A 21,110-nucleotide genomic window follows, 5' to 3' on the forward strand; every position below is an offset into this window, starting at 1 on the left:
CTTTAGTCCTACTTTCTCAAAAAAAAAGAGGCTTACATGAATAAATTTTTATTTTAAAGGTGTATTTGTCTCTTTTTGTCAAAAACTTTTGAATCTGGCTGCCCTCCAATCATCTCTAATCTACGTTGATTTAACAACATGGGACAAAGGCTACAGATCAGTGCAGCTGTCACAATTCCAACAGTTTTAAGTTTACAGCAATATTCAAACCAGCAACATGTTTTGATCCTCTCCTCTACAGAATGTTTTTACTTTTCTCCTCATTAGGCTCTTTCATCTTACAGTACTGGCACATAAGGTTAAATAGCAAACTACGCAGCTTTGCACAGCTAAGAACAAAAGCCAAACTAAACACCTGCTAATAAGAGAACTGCTTTAAGCTGAAGTCACAGTGCTCAATATGTACAATTCTGCTACAGAAGCTTTGCATGAAGCCTCCTCTAGTTTGCAGCAAGTATAGACTTGCTGCATCCATCTAAAGTTAGACTTGCTCATGGAGCGTGATTCACTGACTCACAGGTTTCAATAAATAGTTTATTTTTAATTGGAAATGCTGTTATCAGCTGCCTGATAACAAATTTGCAAGCTGCCTCTATCAATCCAGACTTTTGTGAAGCAGCTGGTTTTAACACACACTCTACAAACTTTCCAATAAAGATGAAAATCTCAAACAACAAATTTAAGCCTATTGAAAGAAGGTAACAAAAAACATCCTGTAAAAAATTAAGAAACCCTTTGTCAGTTCTAATACGGCATCCAACAGACTAGTGGAGCAGAGAATGATAAACAGAGCTAACAGATCACTTAGAGAATATTATGACATGGAAAATGGTTTCCTTCCTGTCTCTTACAGAACTGCAGGAAAGTGTAAGCACTCATGGGTGAAACCTGCATGGAGCACGTTTGCTCCCCAGATTGAAAGGTTGTGCTGCTTTTGGAACACCTGCATATTTCTAACCATTATGTATTACAGATGCACTCTGCTCTTCACAAAAGTAACTTCACACTCTTCTATGATACGTGGTATCTTTTCAAATAGAAAAGTTAGGGTGAGACTGCCGTGGAAGTTTCCCAACACTATCCTGCATTTTTAGCTTCTAAAACCTTGCTGTTAACAGTGCTCATTTTTTTGTAAGGTATGGGAAATGACAGGACCTGCAATAGGAGAAAAAAAGTGCCTTGCTGGTTTGCTCTCAAACTTGCAAAAAGTCCATTTCAAAAACATTTATAAGAATGAGATATTCACTGAATCACTTGCCTTAGTCTGAATAACAAATGTGGTTTTCATGTAAACAGTGCTGTCACCAAAACAATGACAACCATCACACATCTGCCAGCATTTGTCACAAAACTGAATAAAACAGACCGAGTGTCCTTAGAAAGGGCTGTGATAACTGATGGTTTGATACCCTAAGCAAATGAGTTATCTGCATTGCAAATCCATTTCACAAAGGTGACCTGGTCAATCCCCATATGGAGAGCAGAAGCAGTATCAGCCTTTAAATTCACTTCACTCCTTCCGTTTCAGGAACAAAGTGGCAAAGTCACACACACTAGATGGAGCCACTTGCCTCTTCCAGCCACAAAAGCAGCCAGAAAACTGGCCCTAAAAGGGACATAAAGAAGGTATGAAGAAAAAAAGGACAGTCTCAAATAAAACGAAGTGCTTATGACAAATTGCTTACCTAGTTGGACCAGATACTGAATAGTTAAAAGTATCATATTCTCCACACTTAGCAGCTGACTGCTGGACAAACCCAAGAGATCCAAATCCTTGTTTTCCAGCTGTGGAATCTTGTAGCAGTTCACCAGCAAGGGACTTACAACAATATCACCAACATTTCCATAGAAATAAGGTAAAGTGCCATAGCCTATGATAAAAGAAACAAATCCCCCAGAAATTCACAAAATTTGCCATTACATGAAATCTTGCTCAATGATGTATCTCCAAACTTCTTAAAGATGTCTGACAAAATACATTGCACCAATGACTGTTAATGGCATTATAATAGCTTAAAAAGTAAATTACAGGCCAGGGATCCTCTGCTGTGTTTTACAGCAAATGATCACATACATTTACAAGAACTAACATTAACTGCATGATATCCAGCAGGATAATAACTACTGTTATCCAAATACAGATGAGAATATTATCTGTTTGCATCTTACCCTGACCTTTAAATACAGATTCTCCATAATATAGTCTACAAAGAAGAAAAATCAATGAAAGCAAAAGTACATTGATCTTAACATTATAAAAGCAGCATAAGTCACATTAGCATTGATTCAGCCACTGCGGTATTGCTGTGATTGATTTCACTTTTTTGCCACCTTCCCATTCGGTTTTCATAAACATCAACAACTAAACATGCCATTCTGTAAGGCAAAGCACATGAGCACAGGCTAACTCCTCTTTTCTTTCAGAATGTTTTTTGTTTCAAAAGAAGCATTTCCACAGAGATTTTGCCAAATCCATACTTTTGGGTACATCTGGTTCTGTACTATTAATAGGACACTGTTTCTCAGGGCCACTAACATTTAGCCTAACTGAGGACTTAATGGCAGCTCTCCAAGAGCCTAAGGGCTGCATTCAATTTGCACTTAAGCTGATGGCTGTAGGCACCCTCATCTTTAATAAGGAAGTGTTTCTCTGAAAACCATTAGAGCATCATGCTAGAGCTTTATAATCGGCTTCCAGAAAACAACACTAAGCAAAACAAACCAGCGGCGTAACCCTATCCTTGACAGACTTACTGGTGTAGATGGCCCCGTTAATTCTCCAGGAACTGTGTGTATTAAAATTATCTGTGCAAGTGAGGACTTGGAGAACTTCTCCACTCCTTCAGGAATGGTAAATTATTCCACGGACTGTATTGATAGGCATGTTCTGTTGACACTGAAGCTATTTTATATGACCATCTATACTATATTGAACCTAAAAGAAATTTAGAGTGAAAAAAACATCACTCACCAAAATTTTGGCAGCACTAGCTGACCCATTTGTTTTTACATATTATGCCCAAATAGCTCAGGTTGAAAGGTATATTCACATTACAAGTCACACTCTTAAAGCAATGTCTTTCTAAGGGTTAACAAAGTACTTTATACAGCTAAAGGATTTTAAAAGCCTGAAGCCTGATCTGTTATCTCAATTGCTTACAAGAACTAAGGACTATAAATGACAAAAAGTTAGTATGATTTACTTCTGTTTAGTCAGTGCAAATCAATTTTCTGGTTCCCACGTAGAATTCTGGCGCTTCATGATCTGAACTATAAATGCTGCAGGAAATATTTGCTTAGTTTATAAGTTCTTTATACTGGAAAGTTATTTTCATTACTTGGAAATATTTCTCTTCATGGGTTTTGCAAAAGTCTTATTTGTATAAAACTTAGATTTGGCCAGTGGTTTTGCATAAAATTTGACCTAGCGGTGACCTGTTTGCAAATCAGGTTCTCCAGAAATTGCCTGACTCTCAGTTTTAAATATTGAGCAACTAAGGGAAACTGTCTGTGACAAACCAGCTTCATATTGTACTGAATGCCAGAACCAACAAAAAGAAATAAAACCCCTTTCTCCTGGGGGGCATATATTAGTACAAAATGCAGCATTTGATTCCCCAGTGTGAGACTTACCTATCAGAATCACTGGTCTGACTCCCGAGTTATTCAGCAGGTTTTCAGGAACTATTACAGTCTCCCCTGCTGGGATGGGTTGAGGCTGTAAAATTCCAGTTAACATGGATTGAGGAACTGGGACTGACAAAAGAGGCTCTATAAAATAAAGAAAAGAGAGACTTCCATTACTAAAAGGCTCATACTGTGATTTGGCCTTATGAACAAATAAGAAAAAAAATTACTGCAAATCACTAACTGTAATAAAATTCAAAACGTCTCTGCATTTCCTGCTATGGTTTTAAGTAATTTAAATGAAGGGTCTACATCCTCCTGTAGCTTCACCCCTAAAATAAAACTTTTTCTGACCACTGTATTGTTGGTGAGAATGAGAGAGCAAAACACAAGTTTGAATATGCATCTTTAAACAAAGCCAAGTACTAAGCCAAAAGGCCACCCCCCAATACTGCCTCTCAATACAAGAGAAGAAACTGCTTCAACTTCCGACCTAGAATATATGTAGATAAGCAAAATAAAAGCAGGGCAAAATCTCAAAGCTGCCCTTAGATAGTTGCTACAAGGATAAAAATCAGGCTTTACTCATGAAAGAGCAGCAGCAGCATTCATAAGGAAAGGAAACCAATTGCAAGACTTCTGTAATCTGTAATCAAGTTTCAGCGTAAGGCCTGCTTCACAAGTTTCTTAGGCTTCATTTGGTGGTTTGCAAACACTTTTTCAAACCATGCCATCAACAGAAAAACATCAAAGGCAGGATGACTGAATGCATACATTTTAGCAGGGGAAACTGTTTATCCAACAGAAAAAATACTACTAAAGACTCATAGAAAACAGAGTACACAACAGAGGTAGCAGATTAGCAGAGACAAACTCAATAAAAAGGGCAGGTTGCCTTCTATCATGTCTCTTCAGCAGGTTTCTGAAGATAGAAACCGACAAAAGCTGCAATTTGAGCTGTTCAGATAAGCAGGCCTGCACTACCATGTAACCCTTCCTACCGTGATGAATATCTCTGAAAATAATTGCAAAATATCTTAAAACCAAGTCCTCAATACCAGAGTTAAAAATCCATTGTGCATGTTGATGAATGGCTTTTTTCATTCCTTGGATGCTTATTCTCTCATCTATAGAGAGAATAATTAACTCTTTGTTCCCCTTTAGAAAAATATGCTCAATCTCACAACTGAAAAGTACTCAAATACTGAATAGTTTTATTAGCAGTTATGAATAAAGAGGTATCTACATGGATATTGATGAGTACTCGTAATTAATTCTATTCCATGTCATGATATTAAACTCCCACAACTTTTCCATGCACAACTAACATTTGGTCTCACTGTCTGCTTTTAAATGAAGATGACCTAGTGGATATCAGTGTCCTTTGTTAGGCCAAAATTATATAAAGCTGTTTTTCCCCATGCAGACACAAAGTGTATAGTTTCTATAGCATCTCACACCAGACTGAGACACAACAGTCAAGGTGAAGGCTAACAAGAATCCTTGAAATATATTCATATATCCATACACCTGAACAATTTTAGAACAGCTGAGTTACAGTTGGGGGACTATGGATTTCTTTTAGCTTTATATTTTAATAATATTTTTTGCCTCTTCCTTTCCTCTCTCTCCCTCAGCAGTTTTACTTCTCGTGTCACATCTTAGATGACAACAACCAAGCAATCATATGTGCTTTTTTGGGGCCACCTGAAAAACTGCCCATGGTGTGCCTAAATATTTCAACAAGATCAGTTATATTTGTGTGCAAGACAGGGGAGGTGCAGCACAGGGCTGCTGGGCTGGCTGAGTTCACGTTTCAACACATGAAATCTTGGTGTCATTCAAGTTTTACCTGTTCTTGTCGAAGGCCGAATTGTAGGAACAGGTACTGCTAAACCAGGAGGTGGGACTGGGGACCCAGGAGACCATCCTCGGTGACGCTTCTTTGGAGGTCCAGAACTGGACATAGATGCTGGAAGGGAAGCGAGAACTAATTCTAAACCCTGTCCTCCCAAATGACCACATTCCAGCCCACACTCCATTTCACACTTGTGTTGAGTGGATATCACATTGGACAGCACCAGAGGCTCATACCTAGATTTACATAAAACCAGATTATGATGTGAAAAATGTTGTTACCCATGTTAAAAACTCCAGCATTATGGTCATGCCAAAAACAAATGGATCTGTAAAGACTGAATGGTAAGAACAACTACAATTGGAAGAAACAAAATCACAGATTTAAAGCTCAACATTCAAGGCAGCTTAGAATAAAAAAATAAAGAGGTTTTCTTTACCTTGGTCTCCAGCTGCACAGCCAGGACTTGGAGATGTCGAGTGAGGCACTGGCCGAGAGACTGTAGAACTCAGTGCGTTATTTCTTCCTCCATTAGCGTTTCCATTAGCAACATCCGTGGTACGCAGTGAAAGAGGAGCTGAGTATAACAAAATACAGAGTGTGTGGCTTGAGACAATCTTGAAAACAAACAAATAAAATAATACAGCCACACACAGATGCAAAAGAACAGGGCAAGATGCATGACTGAAAAAAACCACATTCCAGGGAAAGCATGAAATGCGTTAGCAGAGAAACATTCAGATTGCAAAATCCAAGCCTTGGAAAGGGGTGTCCAGATTTCAAGGTGGGGAGGGATAGGTGGAAGAAAAAAATCCAAAGAAAGCCTCACCAAAATACAATAAAAAACTACACACACACAAAACTATTGGGAAGTTTGTGACATATGTTTTCACACTGAATTTTTTTTTTTTTAATATACATCGCGAATTCATTTTGTAAAGATTTCTAAGCCATTTGTGTGTATCTACAGAATCTTCCCCCAATCATCCATATGCTGTGAACAGTAATTCACTACAGAACTCTCATCAAAATCCTTAGCAAAGGACACTGGGCAGGGGAAGACAGGGCAGTTTGCTGCAAAGTGTACATGGCCTGAGCATTACTGAGGCACACCATGCTTGATTTTGCTACCTCTGCCTAAGGTGATCCTCCAGTCTCAGCAAGCCTGACACTCTGCCAGGATCTGCTCTATCCAGGCCACAAAATTAAACTACAACAATGGATGATCACCAGAAGTTACCATCACTCATCTGAGCTCACTCTCATTGTTTTTCAGGACACAGCTTTTGCAGGAAAAAAAAATGGCATAAACTGCCAACATGGAGGCCAGTGGAAACTACAACTCCTTGCTGGTATTGGCCAGCTCCACAAGGATTTAGGTCCCAAGAACATATTCCAGGAGCAACACCAAGAGATGGTGCAGCAGCTTGCTGATGGCAGCTGCAACTAGAAGTGTTAGAGATGTGGGTATGTGGCTTAAGACAATGCAACTTCCCAGCTGCAGACATCCAAATAAATTCTGGCACAAGTCTCTCTGGCTGCCAGTTACAAAACACAAATAACCTCACTTGCCCATTGTAAGCTCCCCATTTGTACTCTGAGTCAACAATTTTTTTATGGACCAAAATGGTGGACACGGGTCAGTTACAGAAGTGGTTGAAAAGCTGGGAAGAAATTAAAGTGCAAAATAAAATCACACAAGTATGGAGGCAGAAAAGGTACTTTACACAAAGAACTGATAATGGTTTATTAGACTCAATATAATTACATTATGTACCATAACAGTATATACTGTATTAAATAGCAGATGCTCATGTGCATATATATACCAAATAAATGGATATATTTTCTATTCAAGCATATGGTCCTGCAATAAATGTGATTCTTTTTTATTGCTTAAAGACTAACCAGCTAAAGTAAAAAACAATCAGATCATCGCAACATAGTCTCAGTGAGGGACTTAGATGTCACAGTTGAGGGTTATAATTTATTAAACACACAATACAGAAATAAGCAATTAAAACAGCAGAGATATTACAACTCCTTAAAATGAGACTAAATTCCACTAAATGTATATGTTGAGGAATTATAATTGTTAGAAATGCAGAACTACACCCAGCTCTCAATTACTGAGAGAGGAATCAGTGTGATATCAAGAGGTGACATTTACGCTCTCTCACATATACTAGGAAGTGAAGAGAGATATCATTGCACTCCTACCAGGACGTTAGATCTGAAAGCCCAGGTGTGGCTCAAGGTTGGGTACAGTACTAACTGCAAAAACTTCTGTGCCAAAGACTGCAAGAATATGAGAGTTCTGCAGAATGCTAGTCAATGTTTTCCTTTGCCTTTTCTACCAAAAAAATTACACTTTTTTTCTTAGCTGAGGACTCCTTTGGCTCTCAGGTGTTTTGGAAAGCAAAGCCATACCTGCAGTAAAAGTCTTTCCTACGAGCTGAACTGAAAGAGCCAGAGGTTTCACAATGTTCTTGTTCCGAGATGGGTCTTGTGTGCCACTTAAGTTAACAGCAGCAGATGATGATTTTGCTGGACTGAACACTGAAGTATCTGAGAACAGGAGTTGTTTAATTAATGATTAAAATTTATATATGTACGCATTTGTCAAAACTCATCTCTACATAAATTGCAAACAATTTTGTTGCATTCCTAAGAAATTACCATGTATCTTTCAGGAGTTTTAACACACATTTAACTGGGCGTTTCTATAGGATCTTATAATCTACTGATTGATGTCTTTCACAATATTTTGCACTCACACACACTCAAAAATATTTTAACTGTAGAAAGGACTATCTCACTGCTCCTCAAAATAGCCTCATGGGATAGGCAAATGCAGTTATCTAATGGTTCACATTAGGAAGCTAAGACAAAGAACTTACGGAACTTGTATTCCATAAGCAAGCATAGGGAATAAGCAGTGGAATAAGTTGCTTAAAAAGGTCATGGAATCTCCATCACCTGAGATTTTCAACAAGTTACTGAATCTCTTTCAGACACAGCTAAGCTTGACTAAGGGTAGAAAAAAAAATTCCAAAAACATAGCCTCCTTATAGCAGCCTCCTTATTGTCAATAAAACTATAAAAAGTGTATGCCCATTTATAAATCTGGGTAAAAAATTAAAGATATTTGAGCCCAAACTCTTTGCATGAATTAACAAACTTCTTAGAGCACTTCACCAAGGCTAAAACTTATAAATCTTGTTTTATATAAGGATAAACTGAAGAACAAACAACTTTTAATATTTGCCCAGTATAAAACTGATTCCAAACCTCTCAGCATGTAAGTGCCTTTAATATCAGGCATTTCATAGCAGTAATTTACTTCAAGAAAAAATGGAAGCGTTCAGATGCTGATACACTGGCAAATCCAAATTCTTATAACCAGAGTGAAAGAATATTAGCTCAGCTTCAGTCCAGAAAACAGTTTGCAACAAGTAGGCAAAGGAGGCTAAGTTCACCTACAGATGTCCTAGTGAAACAGCCAGCTAAAGAAAACAGAAAACAAAGACTAACTTGATCTGCCAAACATTCACCCTCAGGCCACACACCATTTGGTGAAGGAGGGTGGGAGGAAGCTCTGCTTTGCCAGACAGAGTAACTAACATGCAGAACAAACACAGAAGCCTCTGCTGCTGCTGGGCCACCAGAAAAATCTTGTCCATGTTCACAGGAAATATGCTGAATGGCTAACAAAATAGACCACCAGGTCAGGGCCCTTGGAGGGAGATGCTGGTCTATCATTAAATATGAGGTAGCAAATATGTAGTATTAAAGTTTCTGCAAAGTAAACTGTCCAGAAGCTTTGGGGATTTTCCCCCGCCATCTCTAGTTGTAATACATTTTCTTGAAATTTTATCTGTGACTGTGGAAGTGGCTGGGATATGTCTAAACACCACTCTGTTACCTAAGCAGGACTTATTAAAATAACAGTTATGAAAATTCTTCATCTTTCTCTTGTAAAGCCTTGTTTCTAGTTGCTTAGCACATGAATTTTCCCCTCTCGAGTGTCTGCCCAAAACTGTGTTTTTGAGACTGTATGCCCATAACTACCTGCATATATCTTATGTAACTCAGAGACTGAACTGCTCACCAGAAATATTTACACAACTTTTAAAGAAAAAAAGGAGTATGAGTTGATGATGAACTGGAAACAATTTCAGAAAACAACCTGCTAATATGTAGTCCTGTTTTAAAACAACCGAGAAGCAAACTCCAGTAGAAAGAGCTATGCAGAATCTAGAAGAGAAAAAGCCAGAAAAGCCCTCCATCATAGGTGACATGTCAGAATTTATGCCACTGAATAAAAGGTGCTCTCCCCCCTTCTCCCAGTCACAGGGGATTCATGTGTATGTATGTGGCATTATCTTCACTAGAAGATAACAGCACTAGAAGATGAAAAGGTTTTGATGAGCACGACCTAGGAGTACAAACAGTGACACACAGAAACACCAAGCAGACTGAAAATGGCAGGAGTGATAAGGAGAACGCTGTATATAGAAGGTGTATCTATTAACTTGGCAGATACAATAGAAGACAAAGCTGTGTAAATATTAGAATTCTTGTTGTTCCAAACAAACAGGTTCTCATGCATCTGCACAGTTTCCATGCCTGGATCTGGAAGCCAAGGGATCATGCAATGAAATGCAGATGTGTTTAAACCACGCTGTCATTTGATTTTATCCAAAGCCTAAAGCATTTAGCTTCCTCAACAGAGACAAGAGCAACCACCTGAGGGAAGTGCCTCTGAAAATACTAATCAGTGATTATAATTTCATATGAATACCTGTGTTCAGCTTTTGTTTGTTATTCCTTTTAACAAACTTTCTAGGTGTAAAAAATACTTTAGCCATCTTGCTTTATATCTGCATTTCATACTCCTCTAAAGAAATATATGTTTTTGGACATTCATATCAATTAATAACAACAACTAACAGGCCATTTTCTCTTGTTTTTAGCTTTTCAAGAAATAGCACGAATAGACACAAAAACATAAAACAGCACAGATGAAGCTGCAACAAAGCAATGAGGAAGAAAGCTCAAACAGAAGCACATTGTTTGCACATTATTTCTACTTGCAATAAATAAACAGATAGACATTAAGATGCTGCTTCTTTGTCAATCGATGTCTATTTGATTTTTATATTTTCTCCTTATTTAAGGATACCATTAACAGCTTTCTAGAACAGTTGTGAGAGACCTGTTAGGTCACATAACACAAACCCACTGTATGCATATGGGGAAACTGCAATTCTAAGCACACTTTTGCGTGCAGTAAAATTTAAATAAATAAGGAAATAAGAAAGCAAATAAAATAAAATCTGATGCTCTCTCCCTAAAAGGAGATTATTTTCCTTTTCCAGACAAATAGCCTAATTTATATACAGAGTAAACTTCCCTACAAATGTGTAATTGAAGTTTTCTGAGATGCATGAAAAAAATTAATGAAACAAGGACAGTGAGGCACAGAATCAAATAAATTAATCAAAAGATCATTTAATGCTTTTACATCAACTGTTGTTTTGAGACTAATCTAACCTTCAGCCTCACCTGGGTCAATCTTTGCCAAAGCAAATTTTGAAAGGCATCCTCTCCAGTGTAATCTATACATGGCTCAAGGTAAATACCCAGTTGTTTACAGCAATCCTGACCCACCAGTGTCTGAGGTAACTTACCACCCCCAATGTTATCTTTACAGCACTTTCAGCTCCTACCTGTCTGAGTGAACCCTGACTTGTATCCATTAGCTGATCCACCCTCTGGGGTCGTGGACGGTGACACCGAAGGATTTGGTTTAGCAGAGAGGCTAGCAGCAGATGATTGCCTGCTTCTACATTCTGCAAACAAAGCAGCTACAGTACATATTAACAAGGCCTGCCTTCCAGCAGCACAGTTCAGCAACACGGTGGCAAAAGGTGACAAAATGTTAAGAGCATACATAGAGCACGTACAACAAACAGCGGCAAATGGCAGCATCCAACGAAAATACGGATTTGCAGTTTAGTCAACTTTGTCTTCTAATTAAGAAAACCTCCCTGGAGGCCACTCAGGGAGCCAGGCAAATACAGACCAGATGCTGCAAAACGGCAAGAGCCCTCAGATCACAGCTTCCAAGAGATTTGAAGAGGACACTGAGATTTGAATCTGGACATGTCCCAGAAAACACTCAGCGACTTCTGTGGCACAACCTGTACACAAACCATCATATGTTGGCCTTTAAAAGGAGAAGTTGTGCTGAAACCCAGATTTTTAATATGCCTCCACAAACCTTCAGGGAGATCTCAGCACTGTTAGTGTCTGTCTGGATGAAAACTGAGTGGAGGGAGGAGAAAGTCACCTTGAAAATCAGATATTAATCCATTTTTAAAGCTGAGATCTAATCAAGATTTGTTTTAAGAGAAGGGTTTAAGTGTTTAAAAGCACTCTTCTTCTAATTAGACCTCTGATGTAAGTGAAGAGTGAAAAATTACCAGATGGATGGCAGCAATATGGAGATAGAACCTATAAAAGTAATGCCCATGAAGTTGACTTTTGGTTGATTTTCTAAACTTTCATGGGTGCTCAGAACACTTGCAATTAGTATATAACCGAAAGTGAAACTTGTATCTGTTTCTTCCACATGTGCATCACTCCTGACTGCATTTACCAGGACACACACCAACTGCAACAGCATGAGCATAAGGGAGAGGTTTCAGAAAAAAATTCCAAAAGTAAAATCACAGAATCACAGAATCATAGGCTTTCTTTGTCTGTATTTGGAATTTCACTACCAAATTAAGTATTTGTGTCATTTTTATGAAAAATGCTGTTGAAAAGCCACATGCACTCTGAAGCAGTAGTTAATTACCCTTGTAACGGAGAAAAGCAGCTGAAGCCAGGATTCTTTTGAACCACTAACTGATACAAACGATAATCACTCATACAGCTCGGTGATAACCATCTCTTTCTGGTGTCATGCTGCTATTCACAAGAGGATGTGACTCTTCAGATGTCTGTCAGTCCTCCTGCAGAGCTTCCCCTCTCCTCACATCAACTTTTTGGAGCAACAGAGACCAGATCAAACTCTGTCTTCACTGAGTGAGACCACAGATGAAAAGGTCAGGTAGTCTGCACATAAACCAACTCAGTAGACCATGAGTAGGTAAACCACTCTTTCCTTGAGTCTTTGCATGGTTCTAGTTTCAAAAACCTTCATCGTCCAATAAGAAACCCCACAGCTACCGTGCCTTGGGGTCACTAATGTACCCTCTTGAAGCATGTAATATCACACAGGCTGCTCTGGTAGAGGGTAAGACCAAGTGTAAAACACTGCAAATGGCAGGAGCATCCAAGTCTTTTCTTTCCCTGGGATCAGTGACCTGAGGTTTCTTAATCTTACGGCATGCTAGCTATCCTCAGGCATGAGACAGACTGGATTGCACCTGCAAAGATAAATATCACTGGAAAACCAATGTTGCAGCCCTGGCTGTGAGTCATCTTGCTTCAGGCACATAAAAGAATTCATCAGACTGAGTAACCTCTTTTCTTCCACCAAGATGACTGCACACTCTAAAATGAGCAGATCTAGGGCTGCCACCAAAAGTATGGGGAGAAGAAAGAAGTGTTTACAATCACATGGTTTTTATCAAGACTTAAACCTCCTTGGCAAAATCCAAATTTCAGTGAAATCAGTGAGAATTTTCCCTTCAAGCAGTTGCTTTTGAATGCATAGATTTTCAACAGCAACTTGCAATTTTTCATTCACCATCACCCCTAACAGCATAAAACACCCCTAACTGAATGGGCACGTTTATTACCTTTCCAGCAAATAAGGGGTCCCTTTGACAGTACACCTTGGGAGCTTCTTACTAGGTAGTACTTTAAGTGCTTCTGCTTCTTTGGCTGAGTGGTTAATTTCAGGTTGATATGATTGGAAAACTCTGTGAAGTACCGAAATCCTCTTTCTCCACAGCCTATACAATTCCCAGAAAATCCTGGAAGAATGAAGCAGAAGATGCACAAACAGATTAAATGCCTTGTACTATCTGCTAGGAACATACCTGCACATCTAGTTCCAAAGGACTGGAGGCCTCCAGCCAGCCAGCTTCTGTAGACACAGCACATGTGTGTCAGTCATAGCTCTTCCGAAACTCCTCCATCTCTTTGGGGCATACTAACTTACGCCAAAATCCTACCACCAATTTTGCACTCTACAGAGTGCAGAGAAGAATAACTACTTGGCACAGGGAGAACTATGTTGCCACACTAGGAAATTTCCATGAGGGGGGAAAAAAAGCCATTTTTTCTATATTAAAATCCCATGGGTTCCAAGCTGCAGACATCTCTCTCAAAACAGTGGCTAATCCATCAGAGCAATTCCATATGACTGAAATTAAGATCAAATAAAATTTTCCTGAGGCTTATACAAAATGCTTTCCAAGTAAGCTGAATCTTACATTTTATTAAAGTCTTGAAAGCAAGCACTTGACATCAAGATTTGCATGGCCAAAGTTAGGAGTACTTCAGAATAGTGTCAAAAACCTTCCGCTTCTCTCTTAAGAAAGTAACAAATTTAGGGACAAAGGCTGCTTTTCTGCAATGTTCCCAACAAGGTTTCACAGAAGGGGGTGAAATTTTGAGTTGAGGTCTGGAGGATATGATCCAGACTAAGCAGTCTGGATTTCCAGTGCCATTCACAGCTGTGTTAATGGGAATCTGGCAAAATGATGGCATCAGTCTAACATTTCACAGAACAAACCACAGGGCATGTTCTGAAATGCATTGGCCTTAAAATATTTGCTGTTTGATTCAGCCCTCTATTATCTAATGCTGAACAATTAAGCCCCCTTGTCTTATTTGTCATGCCACTTATCTCTGAATTTCAACCCTTAATAAAACAGATTTTCTATGGAACATAAATAATGATTTATAAAAGTGCTTGCATATTAATACCTAGTGGAAATGCTTTGCTTTTGTTTGGTTGGGTTTTTTTTTCATTTATTAATCAGTTCAAGATCAGTAAGAGAATCAATTTTTCTTTCTTGCTACTATCATTATTTTCCACAATGACAAACACCCTGGAGGATGCTGGTTCCTACACCCACCTAGGTCAGCCAAATTAATAGATTTATGACAAAGATATTTAGTGGTTTTGACAAAATGCCTTATCCATAAAACTCTTAATAATTAGGCCATTGTCTTTAGCCTTACTGTGCCTCATTATCAGCTTGGATGAGGATGCCAAGATGCAAATTTCCTCATCCAGTTTCTCCTGGGACTGAATCATTCTTTCTTTACTCCCTTGCAGCTCACAGGATCTCCTGGTGCATCTCCACAGTTTTCAGAAAGCGTAACCAGGGTCTCACAGAGGCACTGAGTCAGTTTTTTGCTCATGGGTGCCAGCTACAGAAGCCTGGAGGCACTTCAATACATCAGCGATGCCAGGGATGTGAGTCAGCAGGCTCATTATCAAATGAGACCAGAGATCTTGGACGGCTATAAAGCTGGGATGGGGGGAGGCTTACCAACAAAGACAAGCAGTACCACATTTAATCAGGTTCAAACACCCTCTGCCTGTCTATCAGATAGTTCTTATTGGTCAGCTCCTGACACTTCCCCTGCTCAGCAGGGAGAAGCTCCTGTGAATCCTGAAGTGTACATCAGAGTACTCCATTATCCCACATCCCCAGCTACACCCAGTGAGGGCACATCATGCAACAGCATCTACCTAACTCAGGTCAGTGACATTTCTGCCTTAGGCCCAAAGCTTTACAGTGTGTAGTAGCATATCAAATGGATTTAATGGAGAGCTAACATTAAAGCACAAAACAAAGCTGTTTCCAATCGTTACACAAAATGTTGCTGGTCTGGACCAGAATTTGAGCAATGCAGTTAAATCAAGGTATTTATCCTTTGTTGTAATGTCTTTCCTGTTGAAAGGTCTTTCTGAATATATGCTAGGCAGAACAATGACTGGAGGGAGAAATGAGAGAGTAAATTCAAAACAGGCTAAAGGAGCCAAAATACATTAAAGCACTTCTACTAGCTTGTTAAAAGGTGTACCAGTAGTAACCCAGGCAGGAAATCCAGGTGCACAAAGGCCTGTCTTCAATTACCAAGGGGTACTGTTGTATTAAAATTTTAAACTTCATAAATGTAACAGATTATGACATAATTGGGAAGGGCAGGCGGGATGTCCTTATGTATTGGGTTTTGGGAAGCAAATTGCTCCCAGAACTTCTACTGAGAACAATGATCCTGGTGAAGCCAAGGGCAGAAATCATCCCTTAATCAAAAAAAAAATTATACAGTTCATTTTCAATAATTGCATGAGCATATTTCTTCTTAAATGAAAATGCTGTAAGCTCCAGCAGAGATGAAGAGCATATGGATAGTTCACATTTAAAATGCGAGGGCTGCAAGTGACCTCTGCCCACACAGAAATCCAGGAGCTTCGGTTGTGGTTAATTGTGGAATCAGGGACCTATTTTAAAATGGACTTTTAAGACAGGTTCATCTACTGAGTTGATTTAACACAATCAGTCCTCTCCTCAACATATTTCTAATAGAAAGCTATTGGCTGAAATTATATTAGATAATTTTCAACTGGCTCTTTTTCCTCTGAACTATTATGGCACAAAGGAAAAAAGATGTCTTACCTAAAAGTGCATTTTTTCCATGATCATCTGGCAAAAACCGCTTGTCAACAGCGCAGACTAGAATGTGCTCAGGAAGGTTGGGAGATTTGGCTCCTACTAACAGGAAGCCTGCTGGGATATCAATTTGCTCCATGCACAGAGATACTAACCGTAAATCCTTGCCTGCTTGACAAAAACCTACAAAACAAACCAAAACAAATGATAACTCTTCAAAAGAATTCATTTAATTTTCTTTGTTTTATCAGTTACAAAAGCAAATGGGCTTCACAACTTGACACTGTAACTGGAGTTTTAATATATGCTTTTTAAGAGAAATAAAGGAAATTGAGATAGCATCTCACCAAAACCACTAACTGAGGATTTCAGAGGCAATAGATAACATTATTTTAAATATGTTGAACATATACAGGCACAAAAAAAATTTAAGTGTCCAAACATTAGACATCAAATGGCTCCGAAAACCAATTTTTCAAAACCAATCAAAATAAGAGGATAAGCTAGTGATTTAGTAACAGAAAACAGCTCCTAAAACATGGCAAGGATTATTTTTTCTTTGCCAATCTTTAGTTTACAGTTTTTTCAAAAGAAACAATTTTGTCTTTGTTGCTTGTAGAAGGCTAGCATTGATACGTAAACACCATTAAATAACACAAAAGAATGATAAGAATTGATGACTGAAGTTTAGTAGTGGCTACTAACAATTATTTTATTGCATTAAACTAATTAACAATCTAATTTTTCAATTTTCTATACATTTTAGAAATTTCAACAAATAAATAAAATTCACTAGTTTTAGACATGTGAATCACGTTTTCACTAAGTCTCAGTGGACTGCATGACTTTTAAGTCCCCAGTTAAGTTTTTTCCTCACTCAAACACATATGCACACAAAATAAGGATATAGCATTGCTTCTTGGGCTTCTAATCAGTGTGGAGCTAAAGCAGCAGAAGTGGACAAACATGGGGACCTGAGAGAGTTTTTGCTGTTCTGTGCCCTGCAGTGAGCAGGTAGCAGGCTGGGTCACACAAAAAGCATAGCAGTGTCCAGGTTAAATAAACAATTAATAAGAAAACCAGAATCACAAGAATAAAGGTTACTGTTAAATTTGAAATTACTGCAATAGATATTAAGACTTCAGCTATCAATACCTATTACTTACACTTGATTTTAAATATTATTTGTGTAGTCCTTAATTGTCCCAGAAATTTTAGGAAAGAAAAAAACCACAATGTGATCACAACTTAACCAAAAGCCAACTCAGTCAATATTGATATGTATGTCTGTGCTCTTAGCTCCTGTGCCAAAACCTACAGCAACTTCAGCAAAAATTATGGAAGTTAATCGGTTTTGGTTTCATCTCAGAACTGTAGCAGGCACAGAGCATGTGCAAAGTGGAATGCACAGAATCAGCTTGCATGAATTTCCTCACAAGCAGCAGCTTGCTGAAAGCAGGGTCCAATACAGGTTCAGTCTTGTGCCTACACTCACAATCTGCTGAACCAGTTCCCGGCTGAATGGCTTCTTCAGTTCTTCAACCAGCTCAGTTTCAACAGCAGCTCATGGAAAGCTAGCTTGGATTCACCCCTCACACACACCTTTTTCTGGCAATGAATTGAAATGAAGTATCTAAAGTTTTCATGTATAAATCAGTGGATTATATCAATAACTTACCAATAAAAACTTACATCTATTTTAGGAGAGAAGTATTAAATCTGCATATTTAAAGCACAATCAATTATTTTCTGATTAGGTGCCATTTGATTTTAATTGGGTAAATTCTTCTTAAGGCATGTTCTCTAAAAAAATATTGATCCTAGTCAAATAGAAAGCCAGGTACGAAACTAAGTATTATCTAGATTTTTTTATGTAATTTAGAAAGAAACAGTTGCAGGGGAACTGTCCCAGGGGAAAAGTCCCTTACATTCAAAATAAGATTTGCTTATTCCAATGCCACTTGGGTATTATATCCAGACTTTTCAAATCTGACTTTAAATATTTAGGCATTCAGTGAAATCTAAGTAGTTGACATGCTTAGAAAATACCACCTTACATCTCGATTTAAAACAGAGAAATTGCACACTGCTGACAATGTGGGCAAACAGGAAATCTGTAGATAAGGATTATGAAAGAGCAAGTGCAGTAAGATTTCAACACAGATTTAAACACATGCTTTTACAAAATTAGCTTCTAGCCTGGTCTCTACCTAAAAATGTTCCAGAAATGCCCAGAAGCACAAATGGTGACCAGCAGGAGGCTTCTGAAGGAATTGCTAGCAATAGCAATACTAGCACAAGCAAGGCTGTCACTGTTGTGTGTCAATACAGACTTGCTCTCTGAAGGAGCACACGACATTGAGAAGGGTGAATATCACATGAGAAGCTTTGAGCCCCTTGGAGTGCTTGAGGGTTTTGATGTCCCAGTGAAGTGAAGCAGTGCTCCACGACATCCCAGGTGAAAGAAAAGACTCAGCTTTGTCTGGGCTACGAGCACAACAACTTCAGCTGCGCTTTGAGCAGCTGTGTGTCACTATTCTGCATCAGTCCCCAAGGGAGAAGCTACAGGAGAACCCTAAGAAACAACATCTTCACAAGTTTACAAGCACAATTCAGCAACAGCCTGCTACCTCTTACCTGAGAGGCTGTAGATTTTAATATACTTAAGATTTCCCACCATTTAGGATAGGTAGGACTGAACTGCAGAAATGCTGCATCCTACCTAATCTGCAAACAATACCTGCAATTTACCCCCAGTATCATCTCTTACTTATCCAGTGTTCCCAGACCGCTTGCAGGCTCCCTCTTCTCCCTCCTTTCACAATCTCCTCTGGCATCCTCCTCTGCTTTGGCTGGCGACATCTCTGCATCAGAGAGGTATGCATGTGCAGACTGGCTGACCAGCACATGCCTCTGTGATGTGCAGCCCCTGAAAGAGCTATAATTACTTTGCTGCCCCAGGGGACTTAAGATTGGGGACACCGATGTCATCCAACCAGCTCCTGAACTTCACAAATCTTGCTGAAATTCACTACCTTTATGATCTCTACCCCTCTGCCAGCAATGGCAGAAAGCAGCCACCAGCTCAGAGCTCACAGGCGACTGCCAAAACCTCATTTTCTGAGGTGGTGAGATAATAAACAGGGCTGATACCAAATGGTTTCCTCTGGCTCCCCTGCTGCAGAGGGAGGGGATCCCGATGGGTGGGCAGTGAGAGAGACAGCACAGACAGACCCTGAGAGCCCCCATGAGCTTTGTGCTCACTGAACAGCTGCCACAGGAGAAGCAGGGAGGGCTGAAGAGCTCAGCCGGGACTTACTTCCACCAGGAGATATGGAGGGGATGCAAATCTGCTTCTGTGCAGTAAAAGGGGTTGAATTTTCCTTCAAAGACATGCAGATGGTATACTTCAAGAGCCCTTCATTATCCTTCTTTCCCTTGACTTTTAGGGCTGAAAAGCACTCTTTTAAGTTTCTGCTCCTTTTTGAAACTGAATGAGGAAATTCCACCCAAACCACATTGATTTGGAAGCAAGTAGCTGACTGTGGGGAGATGAAGGGAGGATTAACCCTCTCTCTGTTACATTGTCTTTTTCTAACTAGCAAGCACCACAGAGACCCCAACCTTATTTTCTTTTCTATTTTGCATTCTTTTTGCATTGGTAATTAATTATCTGTTGGAAATAATAATTTCCACATTAGGAAAGACAAGACATAATGTCTCAGTACTAGATGAACTTCTACTGTCAGTATCTCAGACGTAGAACATTTAAAATCCATTTACATTTCATAGCTATTCATTTATAATTGTGCTGGCACCTACATTTCTATGTCAAACAGCAGGAAAACATTTCCTCTAAAGAAGAAAGAATGGCACTTCAATTTATTTGTGTATCTTTTATGAAAATCTAAATACAAAGAGAAGAAAACACAAGTCAGTAAACTAAACCAACTTCTCTTTGTGAAATCTTTTATCGACATGTAATTATAAAAAGCAAAAGTCCAAAGCTGAACTGCTGAACTTCTTAAAAAAACCAAACCAACAGGATCTCTAATTTGTTTCAAATATGGAACAGGCACTTATATTTCGATTAAAGATTTGCAAATACCAAGAGCAGTCATCCAAACCTTAAAATATTAACAGCTTTTACAGACATCTTCATTTCTTTGAAAGAAAATTCACTAGTTTTTGCTCTGAGAAGCACATCTGCATTCTCCAACATAATTTCAAATAACCCAGTCCCATCTTCCTGGAAATGCATCTCCACAGCTGTCAACGACTACAAGTGCTAGAATCTTCCTTAAAGTGAAATTTGTATTTATCTTCCCTTTCCCCACTGTAAGAAGTAGTTTCCATGTGGGGTACCAGCCCTTTGCCGCACTGTAATAAATGGGGTATTTGCATAAGGAATTAGCTTCCAGGAATTGCATATGAATTAGGGGTCACTGTCACTCGCTATTGTAACCTCACGGTAATTGATCAGGTGTTAAGTACCTGCTTACCTAATTACTTCTGAAACTACCTTGGCCTTTCGTTAAGCATCAGGTAAATTGAGGATTTGCTAACAAAAGAAAGGTGATACTATTGTGTTTCCCACAGCTTGCATAGAATGTTATTCCACAAATTAGAAGCAGCCTCTTTTAAAGCTGCAGCAAGCAAACAAGGGGTTCAGAACAGCTTCTTGCTAATGCAAGAATTCTGTTGCCTAGTTGAGGTACCCATATGCAAACAAATAAATTGTTTTTCTTGAAACCCTATTTTCATGGAAGTTTTAGTTACAAAAATTTGTGTTGAGCAGGAAAAAAAAAAAGCTCCCCCCAAGCCCCTGAAATAAGTGAATCACTTTCATGACTAATAGCAAGGTTCAGTGGCAAATGCAGTTGCTCCTTCCAATAGGCTAAGGAGAGAGTTAAGAGATCTAATACTACAATCAGCTGAGAAGGAATCTCCAGCAAACTCACTTATGAGGCACATAT

The 21,110-nt window shown here is 38.9% G+C and overlaps 1 protein-coding gene across 9 annotated transcripts in view; it reads right to left on the reverse strand.

Annotated features, from left to right (window-relative positions):
- Window positions 1-21,110, reverse strand: part of GREB1L (GREB1 like retinoic acid receptor coactivator) — a 132,858-nt gene that overhangs the window by 37,866 nt on the left and 73,882 nt on the right. For 4 of the 9 annotated variants that reach the window (XM_063395635.1, XM_063395653.1, XM_063395644.1 and 1 more), the window contains 8 exons: window positions 16,141-16,317; window positions 13,300-13,476; window positions 11,218-11,355; window positions 7,916-8,053; window positions 5,925-6,062; window positions 5,480-5,599; window positions 3,634-3,771; window positions 1,686-1,871 (listed from right to left, as the gene is read on the reverse strand). In XM_063395635.1, the coding sequence (XP_063251705.1) occupies window positions 1,686-1,871; window positions 3,634-3,771; window positions 5,480-5,599; window positions 5,925-6,062; window positions 7,916-8,053; window positions 11,218-11,355; window positions 13,300-13,476; window positions 16,141-16,317 (1,212 nt within the window). The remainder of the gene's footprint in view (window positions 1-1,685; window positions 1,872-3,633; window positions 3,772-5,479; window positions 5,600-5,924; window positions 6,063-7,915; window positions 8,054-11,217; window positions 11,356-13,299; window positions 13,477-16,140; window positions 16,318-21,110) is intronic. The other 5 variants (XM_063395676.1, XM_063395669.1, XM_063395662.1 and 2 more) reach the window with 2 other exon arrangements.

The sequence above is a fragment of the Prinia subflava genome, chromosome 1, assembly GCF_021018805.1.
Source record: "Prinia subflava isolate CZ2003 ecotype Zambia chromosome 1, Cam_Psub_1.2, whole genome shotgun sequence".
In the NCBI taxonomy this organism is placed as follows: Eukaryota; Metazoa; Chordata; class Aves; order Passeriformes; family Cisticolidae; genus Prinia; species Prinia subflava.